Raw genomic sequence first — 19,198 nt, forward strand, 5'->3', positions numbered from 1 at the left:
TGGCCACTAGGTGGCACCAGACTCGGTTAAGAGAAAAACTGCTTAACTAGTCTTTAGATGATCTTCCTGTGAACCTTTAATTAACACTTTGTAAAAATAATTCATTAATTTTTATCTAAAATACGGTGGAGTTTTGCCTTTTATTCTTTCTAGTGATATGGGCTGTGGGGAAGAGCAGGTTAAGACATGTGTAACTCATTCTTTCACCTCCTGCCCACTGTCTCCTGGTCAGCTGTTGTTTTAGCAGCACTTCTCTGTGCCTCGGCAGCTGCTGGCAGCTTCAGGGGGACTTCTGGACTTCGCATTGTCAGACCCTTCTGCAAGCTTGAATGGATCTGTGATTATATCCTGTCAAAAGACAAACCAAAATGAAAGGACAAGTTAAAGGTGTTTCAACAGACCCAAACACTAACATTTCAGTTGGACTTAGGTTGATTTACCTAGGAGGATAAAATTTTACAGTTCTGTGAGGTCCTGGGAGTAGCATCAGTCACTAACTTATAAAGGTAGCTGTCTTTTCCTGAAGTTTCTAATCAAGTTATCACTACTTTCAAGGTAAACTTCATTTACAGCTTTGGAAAGGTGTTCCCTTTGGGGCCAAGAGAGTTGATTCTGCTTTGTTTCGTTTTGTGGGATTCCCATTTGTTTGTGCCTTTTACCTTTTTGGAACTGAGCTACTGAAATGCTGAAACTTCTTCCCTTCCCTTACTCTAATCTCTAGAAACGTGTGCAAGAGAAGGAGGTAAGTCCCAGATACCAGGACCCTCATTAGTAGTTGCTGATGTTCAGATGTTGAGATTGCCAACCACAACCAGCAAGATTTCAGGGCAGAGTAAGTGGAATTTTCAAAAGATAAGACGGCAGTCTTTATTTTTCCTCCTTTCATCTTCAAATGAGATACCTCCACGAGCAGTGCCAACGGGGTCAGAGAAAAACTAGGCAAAAAGGTTGGAAGTCAAGAGTATGAACAAGCCACCTTAAATAATGAAAGTGAATTCATTAAACATGAATTTACACTCTTATTATTTATTGGTGGTCACTGCAAATAGAAGGGTGTACAAGTGATATCAATATCACTTCCAAATGCATGCTTTCAGCCCAAAAAGCTCTCAAGACTTGAAAGAAATAAAAGGTGGGACACCTTGACAAGCAGTCCTTTCCAGCACCAACATCTTGTGCTTCTATGAACAGTATAGATACGGAGAGGTAGTGCAGCATACTGCTTAAGAATGTCAGCTCTAGAATCAGACGTGGATTCAGATTCACTGCTTTCTAGCTGTGTGACCTTGGATTAGCAAATTAATCTCTCTGAGCCTGTTTCTTCATCTGTAAAATGAAGATAAGGGGAATTGTGAAGAGTAAATGACGTGGTGCCTTCAACATATTAACTGTTCGATAAAGGCTAGGTCCTCTATCCTATTACTACTGTTGTCATGTGATTACTACCACGACTGTTAACTGGAGCAAGACAGTACATAGCACACCTCCTATTTGCATCATTTCAGATGCTGCAGTGTTTTAATAACATAATTCTTTTAAATAGCAAAATACATTTTGCTTCTCAGGATTAAAAAAGGAGGAGGAGGAGGAGAAGAAGAAAAAAGAAAAGAAGAGCTCTCAAAAACAGTCATTATCGAGTCAACCCTCAGTAACAAGCAGTACTTTCATTCCTCTATTGCAGTAACTGATAGGAAAACAGAAATACAAGCAATTCTCTACATGCCGCCTGCTTACGGTACTCAGGAATCTATCATTAAGGTCCTCCATAAAAAAGATAAGAATGTCCTCCCCCGAGAGCACAAGGTTATATTTCTAGGACACACAGTTGTTTCATTCTTTAAATCTTCCTTCAGTGTCAATTATTCCCATTTCAGAAACGTGGAGCTGATGGCAAGACAATGGCACAACCATAGGCTGAAAGAAATAAGCTAGGACAGATGGGAGATTGTTATGATAAACCAGTTCAAACATGTAGAATGTTGCATTCCAGCCTGAGGTCAGGAACCCTCCTGCACATGAGGTGCTGCTAGCTAGGAGAGCTATGCTAGTAGAAAAGCATCTCCTGCAGAAGCAAACTCATTTAACTACAGTTTCCCAGCCAGAGTGCAGTGGAAGTGTTATGGCTGGGGAAAAGACTCCCTTTACATGTAACTAATTTTCTGACAGCTTTTAGAGCCAGGATTCAGGAAACCAGGTACAGGAGAATTAGAATGATGAAAATATTTCAAGATAAACATTGATTCTGACCAGCAAGATTTTGTTATCAGTGAAATACCAAGAATTTCAAAAGACCAATAACACATTCATGAAATGTAATGGACTGAAAAGTAAGAATTCAAGTTTTTTCTACTTTCCCCCCAAAAGTTACCTCCTTAGAAACACAGAAGAGTTGACAATAGCAGAGTGCTCAAGAACCGAATAAAGCAAAGAAAGAAAATCGCTCTTTACCTCTAGAGGTGGTTTCTACACTTAGCTTGAACTTGATTCATGCTGGTAATAGTGGCCAAACAAGAACATACCAGGTTTTTTTGGCCCCAGGATTCTTGTCTCCAACTGAACTTCCTCAAGTACAAATTTACCATTTTGGAGAGTGATCTGGCTTGCAGGATCTCAGTTCCCCAACCAGGGATTGAACCTGGGCCACGGCAGTGAAAGCCTGGAATCCTTAACCACTAGGCCACTAGGGAATTCCCAATAAGCTTTACTCTTAAAGACTACTTGGGAATTCCCTGGAGGTTCACTGGTTTAGGACTCGGCACTTTCACAGCCAGGGCCCTGGCTTCAGTCCCTGGTTGGGGAACTTAAGATCCCACAAGCTGCCCAGTGTGGCCCAAAAAAAAAAAAAAAAAACAAGACTGCTTGTGAGGTAACAAAAGGGGTGGGGGAGGAAAAGGCACAAGAGCTACTTGTGTATCAATGTGTGCCCCACATATCCAAAATTTCTATGAAATATAAACAACAGAAAGTAAAATTCATGCAGAAAAGATTACAGAAATTCTGAGCTCATGAGAAAGGGTTTATGAGAGAATGACAAGAATCCTGCAAAGATGGTCAGAACTCAAATACATAGAACATGGTTCCAAGGGACCAGGAATATTAACAAATACAAGTTCATAACCATAACCACCTCTTTTTCTTGAGTACGTATTATTTGCCAGGCATTGGCCAACATTTACATGTATCATTCCATTTGATTCTCACAACCTGAGGAAAAAAGGGATTATTACCTCCCCATTACACATGAGGAAACTGAGGGTGTAGGGAGGTTAGTTAAGGTATCCGAGATCACACATAAGTGGCAGAGCCAAGATTTGAACCTAGTCTGTCTGACTCCAAGACCTGTGTACTTAAACCCCAAGCTGTGCCACCACCCTGCCCCAGCAAGATCAGTAGCTTATTTCCCTGGGCTTCCAACATCCAGTGCCTTGAGGTGCATCACTGTAATGACTTTGGTGAATGTTAGAAGTTCTATCAGAGGAGCTTCCCTGGTGGTGCAGTGGTTAAGAATCCGCCTGCCAGTGCAGGGAACATGGGTTCAAGCCCTGGTCCAGGAAGATCCCACACACGAAGCAACTACGCCCGTGCGCCACAACTACTGAGCCTGCGCTCTACAGCCCGCGAGCCACAACTACTGAAGCCCGCGTGCCTAGAGCCCTTACTCCGCAACAAGAGAAGCCACCACAATGAGAAGCCTGAGCACCGCAACGAAGAGTAGCCCCCACTCGCCTCAACTAGAGAAAGCACAGGTGCAGCAACAAAGACCCAACAGAGCCAAAAATAAATAAATAAAATAAATTTTTAAAAAAATTTTTTAAAAAAGGAAGTTCTATCAGACAAAAGAGACTTGAAATCCATCACTAAGCTTGTTCTAAATAATAAAATACTATAAAATAATGAATAGATTAATAAAATAATTATGATAGCATGAATGGGGAAAAGGTAAAAATAAATAATAAGAAGAGAGATGCTAATATCTGTTATAACTACCTATCTGCCTTCCTCACAGGGAAGTTGTGAGAGATGACCTGAGATAAATTGTAATAAAATGCTTTAAAAAATGCTACACCAGTATTTCAGTTACTAGAATAATTCTAAATATGAATCTAAGACATTTTAGAAAATATTCATTTTCGAATATGCTGGAATACTGGCTCAAATATACATTTAAGAAATTAGATATGATAGAAATTAGCATTCCAAAACAGCAGAGAAATGAATTAATAAATAGGAAAATTTGACTAGTTAATATTCAGAAAAATAGCCACACTCTACCTGAATATTTATGTTAAAATAAATTCCAAGGACTTCCCTGGTGTTCCAGTGGTAAAGAATCCACCTTCCAGGGCTTCCCTGGTGGCGCAGTGGTTGAGAATCTGCCTGCCAATGCAGGGGACACGGGTTCGAGCCCTGGTCTGGGAGGATCCCACATGCCGTGGAGCAACTAGGCCCGTGAGCCACAACTACTGAGCCTGCGCATCTGGAGCCTGTGCTCTGCAACAAGAGAGGCCACGACAGTGAACGGCCCGCACACCGCGATGAAGAGTGGCCCCCGCTCACCGCAACTGGAGAAAGCACTTGCACAGAAACGAAGACCCAACACAGCCAGAAATAAATAAATTTAAAAATATAAATAAAGGCAGAAAAAAATTTAAAAAAAAGAATCCACCTTCCAATGCAGGGGATGCAGGTTCGATCTCTGGTCAGGGAACTAAGATCCCACATGCCGTGGGGCAACTAAGCCCGCGTACCTCAACTAGAGAGCCTGCGTGCTGCAAACTACAGAGACCACGTGCTCTGGAGCCTGTGCGCCACAACAAGAGAGAGAAAACCCACACATCACAACTAGAGAGAAAAAACCCAAATGCCACAACTAGAGAGGAGCCAGCATGCCATAACGAAGAGCCCAGGTGCTGCAAGGAATATCCTGCGTGCCGCAACTAAGACCTGAGGCAGCCAAAAATAAAAAGAAAAGTAAATAAATTAATTAATTTTAAAAAAAGGAAAGGAAAAGAGGAATTTAGCATTTAAAAAAAATAAATTCCAGATGGAGTAAAAATTTAAATGTGAAAAACAAACCATGGAAGTACTAGAAGAATCTTCATGACCTTGGATTAAGTAATAGATTCTTAGCGATGATACCCAAAGCACAAGCAAAGAAAAACTAACTGGACTTCATCAAAATTAAAACCTTTTATGTATCAAAAGACACTATCAAGAGAATAAAAAGATAACACACAGAATGGGAGACATTTTTGCAAATCATGTACGTGATAAGGGTCCAGTATCCAGAATATATAAAGAACTCTTACAACTCTGCAACAAAAAGACAAACTACCCAATTTAAAAACAGGCAAAGGACAAGACATTTCTCCAGAGAAAATAAACACATGGTCAAGAAATTATACAGTCAACAAGCACATGAGAAGATGCTTAACATCATTAGTCATTAGGGAAATGCAAATCAAAACCAAGTGAAGTACCACTTCACACTACGATGGCTACAATCAAAACAGAACAGAAAACAACAAGTGTTGGCAAGGATGCAGAGAAACTGGAACCCTTGTACACTGCTGGTAGGAATGTAAAATGTGCAGCCACTGTAGAACACAGTTTGGTGGCTTTCCAAAAAGTTAAATGGAGAATTACCATATGACCCAACAATTCCACTCCTAGATATAGACCCAAAAGAATTGAAACAACTACTCAACAAGTACATGAAGCACATACACATGCATATTCACAGCAACACGACTCACAATAGCCAAAAAGTGGAAATAACCTAATGTCTATCGACTGATGAATGGATAAAAAAAAAAATGAGGTCTATCCTCATTTTTAGTCCCTAATACAAGGGACTATTGTTCAGCCATAAAAAGGAATGAAATACTGCTATCTGGATAAACCTTAAAAACATTATATTAAGTAAGAGAAGCCAGACAAAAAAGGCCATGTAGTGTATGATTCCACTTACATAAAATGTCCAGAATAAGCAAATCCAGAGACGGAAAGCAGATTAGTTATTGCCAGGGGTGGGAGAAGGGGAGATTGGGGAATTAGGGCTTAATGGGCATGGGATTTCTTTTGCAGGTGATGAAAGTTTTCTGGCACTAGACAGTGGTAATAGTTGCACAACCTTATAAATATACTAAAAGCTGCTAAATTGTACACGTTAAAATGGTTAAAATAATGAATTTTATGTTACATAAATTTTATCTCATTTTTAAAAAGTACTAAAAGAAAACATAAGTAAATTTATAATGTTCACATAGAGCATTGTGAACTTCCTATAATAATTCCTTTAACCATTTTCTATTAGAGTGATATTCATTTTTTAATTGCTCTATAAGAGATTGTCTATTATATTTTGCAAATATTTTCTCTCATTTATCTTTTTATTTGCTTTTTTTTCCTGAATAGATGTTTTCAATTTTTATGTAGTCATTTCCTTTATGGTTTCTTTCTCTTTTTTTTTTAAGCTTTTTTTTCTAAAAGAAAAAAAAGTGAGTGGGGGCTACTCTTCGTTGTGGTGCGCAGGCTTTTCACTGCGGTGGCTTCTCTTGCTGTGGAGCACGGGCTCTAGGCGCACGGGCTTCAGTAGTTGTGGCTTGTGGGCTCTAGAGCACAGGCTCAGTAGTTGTGGCGCACAGGCTTAGCTGCTCCGCGGCATGTGGGATCTCCCCGGACCAGGGCTCGAACCCGTGTCCCCTGCATTGGCAGGCGGATTCTTAACCACTGTGCCACCAGGGAAGCCCAGGAAAATGAAGTTATGAAGGTAAATCATTTTATAGGTACAAAAATGCTAGAAATAAGTTATGGTGGCCAACTAAAAGAACAATGCTTTGTTTCTTGCTTTAGCAGTCTGTGGTGACCATAACGATTTTTTAAATGGTTCTCTGTTTGAGGTTAGGGAATTGAAAGCCGAGCAAACCTTTGCTTCAAAAGCAGTACAGCCTCCACATGTTGGCAACTTCTCTCCATCTGGCCTGATCAGAAAATCTTGGGCAAATCGTGAATTCTTCAGGATAGCTGCTGTTTCTTCGTCCACTTCAACAGTTTCATCTTTCTGAAGGGTAGCATGAAAGACGCATTCTTAGAGATGCCACTTTTGTCTCAACAGAAGAAAAACACCCTGAAGTTCTACTAACAAGCAATATCTCAAGATAAAGAGACTACACCTTTTGACATAAGTATTTTCTCATGTTCAGACCCTGCTGCTAGCTTCATGCTTATTTCCACATGGAATTGACCAGTGTCGTTATCAGTTTTCCTTTGGTGGCAGTGCAAAAAAAAGGGCACTCGTGGCTCCAGTGTCTAGTCTCTGCTCAGAGGCAAATGTAGAAAACCACTGCTCTCTGAGTTTCACCTTATTCATTGCTAAAATGAGGGCTTTGGACTAGTGGCTTTTAAAGTGTATTTCCTTGAGTCCCAGGGTGCCTGGGAGGTGTGTAAAGGGTCTACGCCTTGGGAACCAGGAGCAAACACAGGAGATTCTGAGCTGTCCAATCCCTGCTCCTGTCAGATAAACTCTGCTTGTATCCCTTCAGATACTGGGGTTATATAAAGCAATGACTGACACATAGTAAGTATTGGTCTTTTAAATAAAATTTTGCTGAAAAAAATAATTCTGGGGGAGTTAGAGAGTGGGCAAAATGGCTAAAGTGGATCAAAAGATACAAACTCTCAGTTATAAAATAACTCATGAGGATATAATATACAGCATAGTGACTTTAGTTAATAATAGTGTATTATATATTTGAAAGTTGCTGAGAAAGTAAATCTTAAAAGTTCTCACCACAAGAAAAAACAATTTGTAAATATGTATGGTAATGGACATTAACTAGACTCACTGTGGTGATCGTTTTGCAATACATACAAGTATTAAATCATTATGTTGTACACCTGAAACTAATGTTATATGTCAATTATATCTCAATAAAAAATAATTCTGCTATTAGAAATGTTGTTTTGAAAGCCAGTAGACCAGAGTAATGATTTCAAAGGCCCTTCCCACTCTGATCCTGTGAATCTATTGAAGCAGGCAAGTGGCAGTGTATCAGTGAAAAAGCATTAATGGCTCTGCTACACCAGGGAGTATTTTAGAAATTTGAAAATGCTATCTAGACAAAAAAATCAGGTGGAGGAAACAGTAAAGTTCTTCCACCTTTGGAGCAAATAATGACGGTATCTTCTATTTACTGAGTTCCCAGTACCAATGTTTTGCTATATTATTGCTAATCTTTATAGAAATTCTGCCATGTAGGTATTATTATCCCTACTTTTACAGTGGAGCAAATTGTATCTCAAACAATTTTGGTGGCACATTCAAGTTTACCTGAGTAATAAATAAATAACAGAGCCAGAATATGAAACCAGGTATCTAATTCCAAAGCCTGTACGTCTCTGTTTTGAGAAAACAAAACCTACTCTAAAAAGAGTAGTAGAAATGTCAATGTCATCATTAAACACTAACAATCCTTAATCCCACAATACAATTAAACAACTGAAATACTGTTATGCAGTCCTCTCCTATTTTTCCATCCTCTTTCTCTATAATTCCATTAATCTGATGTCTGAATAATGTTTCTCATAGAAAAGTTTTTTAGATGTCGTAATGGTATTTGGTTATGTAGGAGAAATTTTATTCTTAGGAGATGCATGCTGAACTATTTAAAGGTAAAATGTCATGATATCTGCAACTTACTTTTCAATAGTTCAGCAAATACGTATATACGTATATGTATATGTGTGTGTATATATATAGAGAAACACATATACACCAAGACCAGAAAAGTGAGAAGCAATGCAAGGTTAAGAAAAGGTTCCTGGAGCAAAGGAAAGAATAGGAAGAATGCTGGAAGTCACGGAAATCTTTATTTACCTTAAATGTGAAATTTGCATCAAATATTAGTTCTTTTTCGTGTCCTGTGATTCCTCCGTTGTAAATAACTTGGCATCTTTTGGTTGGTCCTGTCTTAGGGAGTTTGAAAAGGCGAAATGTTGCAGAAACAAAACGGCAGTCACCTAAAAATAGAATATACTCATGGTTCATCTCCAGCACTCCAACGGCTATTGGTTTGCTCAGCAGATGAGGACTTAATATTATAAAGACGATTTCTTCTTTGCATGCCATCAATTATCTTTATGGGCACATCACTCTATTTACTGAATAACTTCAAAGTGCTTTATTAAATGCCAAACTTTGGGAGGTTGCCATTAAACAGGAGACAAGATGGAGATTTCCAGATGACACAGTCTCCTTCAATGAGACTCACTCAGGAGACACTCGATAATCACCAAATTTGAACCATTCAGGGTGCAGTTATAACAGACCCTACTGCTGTTTCTTACCGATCATGTTTTCTAGTTCCTTGTTTTGAACTGTAATGAAATTGGCAGTGACCAAACGTGGAGGGCAGAACCCAATTTTTTGGGCAAGGATAGCAAGGTCCTTCCAGTACAAAGCACCACCCAGGCACTCACCTAAAAAAAACAAAAATCACAGATCAACCAATACAACTAGGTATTAAGGGAATTATTCTTCTGTATAATTGATTAGGCTATAGTATTACTTAAAGCATAGGTTCTAGAAAAACAGAAGAAGGACCTGAGTGTCCCCCAAGGTATAGAAAGTCATGGTTGAAACCCGATATGCTAGCTAATGGTCTCTGGGAACCATTCTTCAGGACAGTCACTAATGCATTGGTTCTATCAATCATAATATTCATGTACGTATTACGTCACATTCTGAAAAGCACTGTAATGTAAAAAAACATGCTAGAAAAATTCCAAAACTGCCTCTTAGTTCCAGATTAATCTCATAATGATCTGCTACTAGAACAGTAATTACTATTAATGTTCATAAGGCATTTTACAGTTTTTAAATTTATTACATCAACAAATTAGAAATAATCTAAATCATCACCAATAGAGAAACGGTCAAATAAATTATGGTACAGCTGTACAATAGAGTTGTATAATACAAACATTTAAAAATTTTTTTAAAGTTTTAGGCTTAGGAAATATGCTAAATAAAATTAGAATACTAAATTCTATATGCAGCATATTCCCAATATTATTATACACACTCACAGGAAAAATAAACCCTAAAAGTGTGTATACTAAGCTATTAAAATAGGTTATTCCTGGGTTATGTGCTTAGTAGTAACTTTTTCTTTTTGTATTTTCCAACTGTTTTTTTTTTTGGCTGCGCCACACAGCTTTCGGGATCTTAGTTCCCCGACCAGGGATTGAACCTGGGCCCCCTGCAGTGGAAGTGTGGGGTCCTAACCACTGGACCACCAGGGAATTCCCTATTTTCCAACTTTTTAACAATATCCATTTCTTCTTGTATAATAAGGAAAAAGTTAACATAATTTATTTTAAAAGTTAAGAACTTTTGATTTCATAACCAGACTGACCAAACACATGCATTTATCTCCTCAACGTCCAGAGACTCCATGAAAATGACAGTAAAGGAATCGACAACACAATAATGATGAGAACACGGGGAATTAAGGAGGCATCAACTCTGGAGCAGTTGCCGTCATTTCCACACTAGAGTTTAAAGAATTTTTCACATTCACTATCCCATTTAATCTTCATAACAGCCCTATAAGGCAGATTGAATTATTACCTACATTTTACAGTACGGAACACACGACTCAAAGAGATTAATTAAATTGTCCAAGGTCATACCAGATTTGAGTGTCAGAGGAGGAACAGAACCTAAGCCTCCTGAGCGAATCCCATGTTCCCACATCACAAAGCCTTATCCTGGATATTAGCAGGATGGAACTCTGTACTTGGACGAGTATCTGCCTCAAAACAAAATAAAACACAAAAACCTACCCCTTAAAACTTTGTGTGTCCTGACTTCTTCTGGCAATTCAAGGCTAGCATAGACGTCACTGAAATATAGCTCCCCACCGTGCTGAAACAGCAGAATTAATCCAAACAAGGTTAAAGATTACATTAGTCCCAGATAGCAAAGAAAGGAATGAGGGGCTAAAATCAAGTTTTAAAAAAAACAACAGAAGTTCTTGAGCTGACCCTTTTTGGACAAATAACTACTAGCTGCCTCCCTAGTTATAATCAATAGCCAACTGCCAAGATTTTTTTTTCAGTGCCCCACTCAACAGGTAATAAAATAACTTTCCAAGCTTAACCAATCTGAAGCGAAAGCAAGGCCAGGTTGTTACAGAACTAACAGAAGTAAACAGTATTCATAAACTCTTCTCCCTTAAAAATTAAATAACTTTTGTAATGTTTTATTTATTTTTATAATAACACATTATCTTTTTAAAACATTGTCCTTAAAATCTCAGGCATATGAGTGATCAGGAATTTTAAGATTTTATTCAGCTAATTTCAAGAGCATGGACGTCTAGATTCTATAGTAATGTCTCTACCTTCTACACATACGCCCTGGTGAAAACAGTGAGCTGGTCTATACAATGGCCTACTCATTAAGACATTGTTAAATCATTTCTACATAGATATTCTTATTTGATCTCTAAAACAGCCCTATAAACCAAGAATCTCATAATCTTCTATCTTCTGTCATGAAGAGATACATCTCATGATACATATAGAGGGTGTGGAGCTCCTGCAAGTTTTCCTTTAAGAGAGTAGTTAATGGAAAAGATCCATCTTCCTTAACTTCCCAAAGATCTGGAATCCTGATGGATACAAAACAAGGATCCCTGAGAAACACCGTCCATGCTAGGAAAGTATATTCAAAATAACCTTAGTAGTCAGTCCAAAGGTCCCCGCAGCTCTGCAGATGCTATTCTAGGATCATGGACAGCAGCAAGCAGGAGGAAAAACAGCCAAGAAAGCAAATTTTAACATATTCAATCACAATCGTGACTCTCAGATTTATCACCTTTTGCAACCTAGAGGAAAACAAATTCATATCTAGGGTATTCCTGTCACTCCCACATTTTGCCACTCTTTCTAATTTAATGGATAAATTGAGAGTTTGAGCTCTCAGCTCAAGGGGACAAGAACAGGACATATCCCATGTGCTCTCACTGATGTTCAAAGACCACTGGTCTCCGTCTTCCCCTCACCTTTAACACTCGATATACCTCCTGCAGCACTTGCTGTTTATCAGGTACAAGGTTAATGACACAATTGGATCTAAAAAAGAATAGACAGAATGTCAAGCACATCTGCAGGCTACTTAGACACCTTCAAATCCTTTTAGTCCCTAAAGGTGGTTCCCACCATTTTCTCAAAGCTACACTATTCTTCCCACCTCCCTCCTCTCTTCCCCCCACTCAACTTTGTCCCAAGATAAGGAAGATGGACAGAGTGTTTGAAATCTCAATAAATTGTTAGCAACTTTGAGTGTGCAGAAAAAATTCTGAGGCATGCTTATTTGTTTCTGCCCTGATGTTGACCATGCAAAAAAATGACCTGGGACCAGATGCCTACTGCACAAGGCATTTCTTATGCCACATGTAAATAGGCTAAGTTCCTCAAAGGCAGTTTTATTAAGGCATGATTTGACAACTCAGAGGAAAAACAGAAACACAGAATCCTATAATTTGCCATGAAAATAATACTGAAGATAACATATTGTATAAGCAGACTCATTGGTCTTGCTGGTCTTCTGGGCTCATTTGTAAACCACGGTTAAGTTTAAAATACATTCTCAGGACTTCCCTGGTGGTGCGGTGGTTAAGAATCCGCCTGCCAGTGCAGGGGACACAGGTTCGATTCCCTGGTCTGGGAAGATCCCACATGCCATGGAGCAACTAAGCCCGTGCGCCACAACTACTGAGCCTGTGCTCTAGGGCCCACATGCCCCAACTACTGAAGCCCGAGCCCCTAGAGCCCGTGCTCTGCAACAAGAGAAGCCAACACAGTGAGAAGCCGGTGCACCACGATGAAGAGTAGCCTCTGCTCGACACAACTATAGAAAGCCCATGCACAGCAATGAGGACCCAACGCAGCCAAGAAAAAAAAAAAAATTAAAATACGTTCTCTCTCAGGCTAGCGTGTTCTGTGGCTGGTGGACTACAAGCGCCCCAGGCCAGCTCCATCCCTTCATTAAGTTATGCTAAGTTTAGTTTAACCCCCCAAATAAGAATCCATTCAGCAAAAAGTGGTGACATTCGTGTGTTCAATAGGAAATGGGCTATATTCACGACAGTAAGGACATAGACCTACATAACAATATCATAACTCTCATTCTTGATTCCAGCCTCTCCTAACTTCTCTATGTAGCCGTGAATAAAAGTCACATTGGGTGACTGGAAGCCATATTTTTCCATGTGATATTCAATGTACTTGTTAGCCACTTCTACCTAAAGGAAGAAAAAAAAATAGATTTGATAATCAACATTTTTGAATGCACTAATTTTTTCCTAAAGTTTCCTATTACTAATGGAATATACTCCCCCCAGAATGTTTTAGGTACGTAAACAAGGTTCATCTGGGCATACAGGATATACTACAGAGTGGGACAACTCAATGGGGCATAAAGCCCCTGTTTGATACATGGGTTTTATTTGAATAAACTCTTCACTCAATAAGAAAATCTTTCAGGATAGATGGCAGAAAGGACAAGATCAAACTCCATTCAGTCATCATGATATTCATAAATCAGATCAAACCTTTGACTCTGTTCTCCCAGAGAAGACCCTAATTGTCAAAGTTCTCAGTTTCCAGGTCAGGAAGCAGTAATGGCACAAGCGATCACTGCATTTAGCACCCTTCTTAAATTATCCTTGAAGAGTCACAAGGAAACAACTTTATCTCTAAAAGAATGCTTTTCAGAATTTTTTCCTCCTTGTCCTTGAAATAATTGCCTCACCTGACCTTCTGTCATGTCTATTCCGGTGACATGTCCCTTCTCACCAACCAGCTGACTAAGTGCATAGCAGTCTCGGCCACTTCCACTCCCCAGGTCCAAAATCCAGCAGTTTTCCAGACACTCAGGGATGACCAGACCACAGCCATAATATCTGGGAAACAGAAAATATATACACATTTTTTCCCTCTAGAGACGAGAAGATGTGGAACCATTAAATCTTATAAATCCTTCCTCCTTCCCTCCCTCCTTTCCTTCCTTCCATCATTCAATTTCTCTTTAGATGTTTAGTCTCCCTCACTACACCGGAAGCTCCATGAAGGCTGGGACTCTTATCTGCTTTGTTTACCATTGAATTGATGGGCACTGTACCAGGTACTAAGACAAATAAACCAACTAAAATATTTGTTAGGCATTAACTGATCATCTTATGCAGGTCCAGGACTTGCTAGTTATTGAAGAAGAAAGGTAAGACAAGAATTCTGTCCCTTAAGTGTATTTAACGAGGGAGATAAAGCACAAAAACAAAATATTTTCCATGATTTATTTACAAGCTGAGTGGCACAGGAAGTAAGTGTTATAGTGGTTTGGGGAAGTGGTGCCCAAGGATTAAAGAAGGCTTCACAAAGTAGGTAGGACATCAGTGAAGCGTTGGATAGGTAGGATTTGGAAGGTAGAAAGGAGGTGGGGGGGCTTCCCTAGTGGTGCAGTGGTTAAGAATCCGCCTGCCAATGCAGGGAACATGGGTCCAAGCCCTGGTCTGGGAAGATCCCACATGCCGCAGAGCAACTGAGCCCGCATGCCACAACTACTGAAGCCCGCACACCTAGAGCCCGTGCTCCGCAACAAGAGAAGCCACCGCAGTAAGGAGCCCTCACACCGCAACGAAGAGTAGCCCCCGCTGGCCACAACTAGAGAAAGCCCTCACGTAGGGATGAAGACCCAATGCAGTCAAAAATAAATACTTAATTATTTATTAAAAAAAGAAAGCAAGCAAGCAAGGGGAAGGCATTCCAGATTGATAACTGCATGCCGGGCAGGCAGAAATCATCTTGGCAGTGTTGATGGCAGGAGGAAGGGAAAGGTCTGGCTAGAGTAGTATAGTGCATCAGAGGGAGCCAAGGTTGGTTAGGAAGGGAGGGCCAACCTGGACACGCTCGAATTTCAGGTCCAAGGAGTGTGAATGTATCCTGTGAGTAAAGGGGGTGTGTGTGTGGGTCACTGGAAGTTCTTCAACAGAGCAGTAAGATGATCAGTCAGTGCTGTGCTTTACCAGTTTTATAATAGATAAGGCAAGCCCCATGGATTGGAGGAGACGGGTTAATTCCCTAGTGACCTGGCATCACTATATTTTGAGAAAGATGTCTGGGGTCTTCATGGAGGCAGCACAGGACACGTTACCTCAAGGATACTTCCTCATTTACATTCTGCAGGGCTTCCCGGATGTGCTTGGGGACTGGCCTGGCTGCAGTGACACACGCATTGGTCTGGAGGTCTGCTGATTTCTTCAGCACCTGCCCGTAGTAGTTCTGACCCAGGGGCCAAGGGTGGGGTGAGGGGTGAGGAAAGAAGAGCTGGAGCTGGTGTCCTCAGGGTGAAGGCGCCCATACGCCCCACCAACCCCCCTCCAGCCTCCCCAGGCCTGGCCGGCCTCTGCTCGCTACAAAGCTCTCAGCCCGGACTTGGCCCTGCCCCACCCCAGGGATCCCGGCGGGCCAGGCCGGGCTTCCAAAGGCCTAAAGTTCCCACTCAGCTGAGGCTCCACCGCAGCCATAGGCCCTACTGCTGGCACCTGCACGTCCTTCCGGATCTCATCGTCGCGGGTGGGGGCCACTGCCGGGAGGGAGAAAAGGCAGCTTAAAGGCGAGGGCGCTGAGCCCGCATGGGGGAGGGGAGCCCCGGGACTGAGTGGTGGTCTAGGGGCGGGCGGCAGGGGGTGGTGATGGTGGGAGGTGGGGGGGAGCAGGGTTAGGGGCAGAGGGCCTGCCCTGGGGGCGGGCGGGGAGGCGAGGGACCACACTCACTGTCTCCTCGGCCTCCGGACTCCAGGACTTGGGTCCCCAGCAGCCGGCTCTCGAGGCCCAGCGCTCCCGAGGGCCCGCGCTCCCGAGGCCCCGCCCCCGGGCAGGAACCCACCTGCGCAGTCGGACCACGAGTCCTCACCTCGCGCTCCGGCCCTAGTGGGCCCAATGTCAGCTTGGCTGTCTTTGGTCTTTCCAACCAGGAAAGAGGCTATTACTATTAAGGATCTTCCTTTATTGTTCCACTGTGATTTTCATTTTATAACGCTCGTATGAACACCCACATATATACTGATCTTTGCCCCCTTTGGGAATGAAATCACCCTTTCTCAATCTACTTTTTAAAGTCAGGTGTATTGAGACAGAATTTACATTCAGTGGAATTCACCTTTCTTTATAAAGTATACAGTTCTGTGAATTCTAACAAGGTATATACATCACCGCAATCAAGACTCTCACCCAAAAAGTTTCTTCCTGCCCCTTTGCATAGTAAATCTCCCCACCCCAGCTTCTAAACAACCATAGATTTGCTCTCCCTCCTTTCCCAGGATGTCATAGTGATGGAATCATATCAATGATTCCATATCAATCAATCTCAGTCTATTCTGAATTGTATTTAGGAAAGCAACTTTGCTAAGTTCATTTTTAACCTCTAGTATTTTTTTGGTCAATTTACTTGTTTTCTAAGTATTGCCATTTCATCTTGCAGAAAAAAATTTTTAATTTAATTAATCTCTACACTCCTACACTTGTATACCTTATTTCCTTTTGTGGTTATAACAAGAATTTCTATTCATTAGGATAGTAAGGCGATAATGGGGTTCCAACTGAAAGGATATCTGAATGGAAGATTTACTAAATTATACTCATTTTTCAATCTCATCTGACAATAATAATCTTCCCAGATGTCAATTAGTTGTTGTTAAATGTTAAGAGGAAGGTGTTATATTTTTATATTTTTAACAAATTAAACCCATGGAAATGATCCTTGTTGAAATATTTTTATAGGTTAGAATATCTCTAACTATTAAGTGTGTAAAAATAAGTTTTTATAGATATCTGGTTTTTGGCAATTGTTTAATGGTGAAAACACTCCAAAATATTAGTTTTCAAAACACGCTCTCCATAAAATTAGTTCCTTTAGAAAAGTTGTCACTTTCTCACTCATTGTTAAAATGGTAACTTTATCTTGAAAGGACAGATTAGTGGGAGGTTAAGGAAAAGGCTCTATCATTTTCCACTTGTTCACTTGTGCTTGTTTTATTATATTATCTTCAATTTGTGGTTATTCACAAGAATCATTTGATAAGCCTTAAATCCACTTAACCACACACAGATAAACTGCAATAAAACAAACTACCATCAACTTACATTTAGTTATTCCCAGTTTTCCCTCAGGTATCTAGTGTGCAGGGCTGATTTTGGACCAGACTGCTTGTGACCATCATTCATTCTGATTGGTCAGTGCTTCAGCCACAGAATTTTTTGTTTTTAATATCATCCCTGTTAAATGATAGGTATGCTATGTAGGCCAAGTCAGAGATCTCGTAACAAGCCATATTTTAAATATTAGCAAAAAGCTAATTTTCTTTTTAAGATAAAAAATAAATATACACAGATATTTTCTTCCCTTACCTCAAAGGATGGCCTTGTGCATACCTCCACACATCCCACCTTGGAAGCTACTGGTCTGACAATTCCAGGATGGTCCAGAAAGGCAGATTTTTGGTTCAGTACACAAAACCATCTTTCAAGTAGAGCTTTCCAAAATGGCCACCACCACTAAGTAAAGGATTCTCCAAACATTAGAAGTATTCAAGCAGAAGCTAGATGACCAACTGGTTACTTACCAGAGATGAAGTAGCAGGGGTAAATGGATTGGATTCAATTACTTCCTTTTCTTTTTTATGATGCTAAATACTAGAAATGACAGGAAGCACCCTTGTTTCTATCTATAAGAAAAGTAACAGATAATAGCAAGCTAGACTAGTAGTCAGAAGACCTACCATCAAGTTCAGTGACCTTGGGTAAGTCATTTAATCTCCCTGGCTATGTTTTTCATCTGTAAAACATGGGGCTAGAATTTAATCACTTGTGAGGCCCCATACAGCTCTAATATTCTGGGGTTCTATTATTCTTTCTTCTAAAACATACTTTTAGAGAGATTTTTTTTTTAAGTTTAATTAGAAATAGACGTTGAACTTTTTCAGACGCCTTTTTGGTATATATTACAGTGATGTATGATTTTATTGTTTTTTATTAATGTAATGTGTTCTGCAGCTGTTATATGAACTTTGAAACTCTAGAATTATTTTAGCAGTTCTTCCAAATATTTCTCTATTCAATTTTCTGAGATTTTATTAGGATTTTTGCATCTATGTTCATAAATAAGAATCTCCTAAATGTCTTTATATTATCTTGCTTTTTATTTTTTTTAATGAAAATTACATTTACTTCAGCAAAGGAACTGGTATCTTGCTATCATTTTCTATACTTTGGGAGTATATGGAAATGATTTGTTATTTGATACTTTGGAAAAGTCTCAGGACAGCCATCACAAGCAGATGACATTTTAATTGGTTATTTCTGACAATTTATGGATTATTTCTCATAACCAGTCTGGACATATTCTCTTTTAAATGTCAGTTTTATCATATTGTATCATTATAAGGAGCCAGATATTTTGATACTAGTAATTAAATTTTTAGCATCAAGCTGACAGATCTCTCTTTTCAAATCTAATTGATTTATTTTATGTATCTCCTATTCAATTATAAATTTACTAATTTGTACTTTTACGATTGAGCTGACATTTTACCAATTTAATCTGTAAGAACCAATTAATGGTTTCATATATTTTTCTAATTTTTGTCATTCATGCTTGGTTTTCTTATTCCACTTTGATTTCTTTTGTTCTCTTTCTAAATTCTAACCACAAACTCCTTAAAAAAAAAAAAAGAAAACATTTACTTACGCCTTATCCCTAATACAGAGATTTAAAGCATGATTTTTTTCTTTATAGTACTGCTTGGGTATCATCAAATAAATTTGCTTGCACAGATTTGAATTTTCATTATTTTGAAATTATCCTCCAACATATCCTCTACAACACAGATGTTATTTTAGAGAAGTATCTTTTGTCTCCATATTAACCTATTTCTATAAGAAACAAACTATCAAAGTATGTATACATTTCTGCCTGCTCTCACATTTCTGTCTACTTTTCTTTCATGTATTTTGGCATTATGTTCTTTAAAATGACTAAATCAGTACTACTAGGTTTTCATTATTTAATGTAAATTTCATCTTTATTTACTATTCAAATTTTGATTGTGAAATTTATTTTATCAGATATAAC

At 39.5% G+C, this 19,198-nt stretch overlaps 1 protein-coding gene across 1 annotated transcript; it reads right to left on the reverse strand.

The window, feature by feature from the left end:
• Positions 1 to 52: 52 nt before the first annotated feature.
• AS3MT (arsenite methyltransferase) lies at positions 53 to 15,932 on the reverse strand. The gene is made up of 11 exons (XM_082425319.1): positions 15,844 to 15,932; positions 15,612 to 15,652; positions 15,221 to 15,348; positions 13,823 to 13,973; positions 13,177 to 13,313; positions 12,072 to 12,141; positions 10,849 to 10,930; positions 9,349 to 9,480; positions 8,879 to 9,021; positions 6,929 to 7,063; positions 53 to 348 (listed from the first exon to the last, which is right to left on the reverse strand). Coding segments are annotated over exons 1-11 (1,128 nt in total). The 5' UTR covers positions 15,845 to 15,932; the 3' UTR covers positions 53 to 240.
• Between the last annotated feature and the right edge of the window lie 3,266 nt (positions 15,933 to 19,198).

Source organism: Balaenoptera physalus (genome assembly GCF_965194825.1).
Source record: "Balaenoptera physalus genome assembly, chromosome: 14".
Classification (NCBI taxonomy): Eukaryota; Metazoa; Chordata; class Mammalia; order Artiodactyla; family Balaenopteridae; genus Balaenoptera; species Balaenoptera physalus.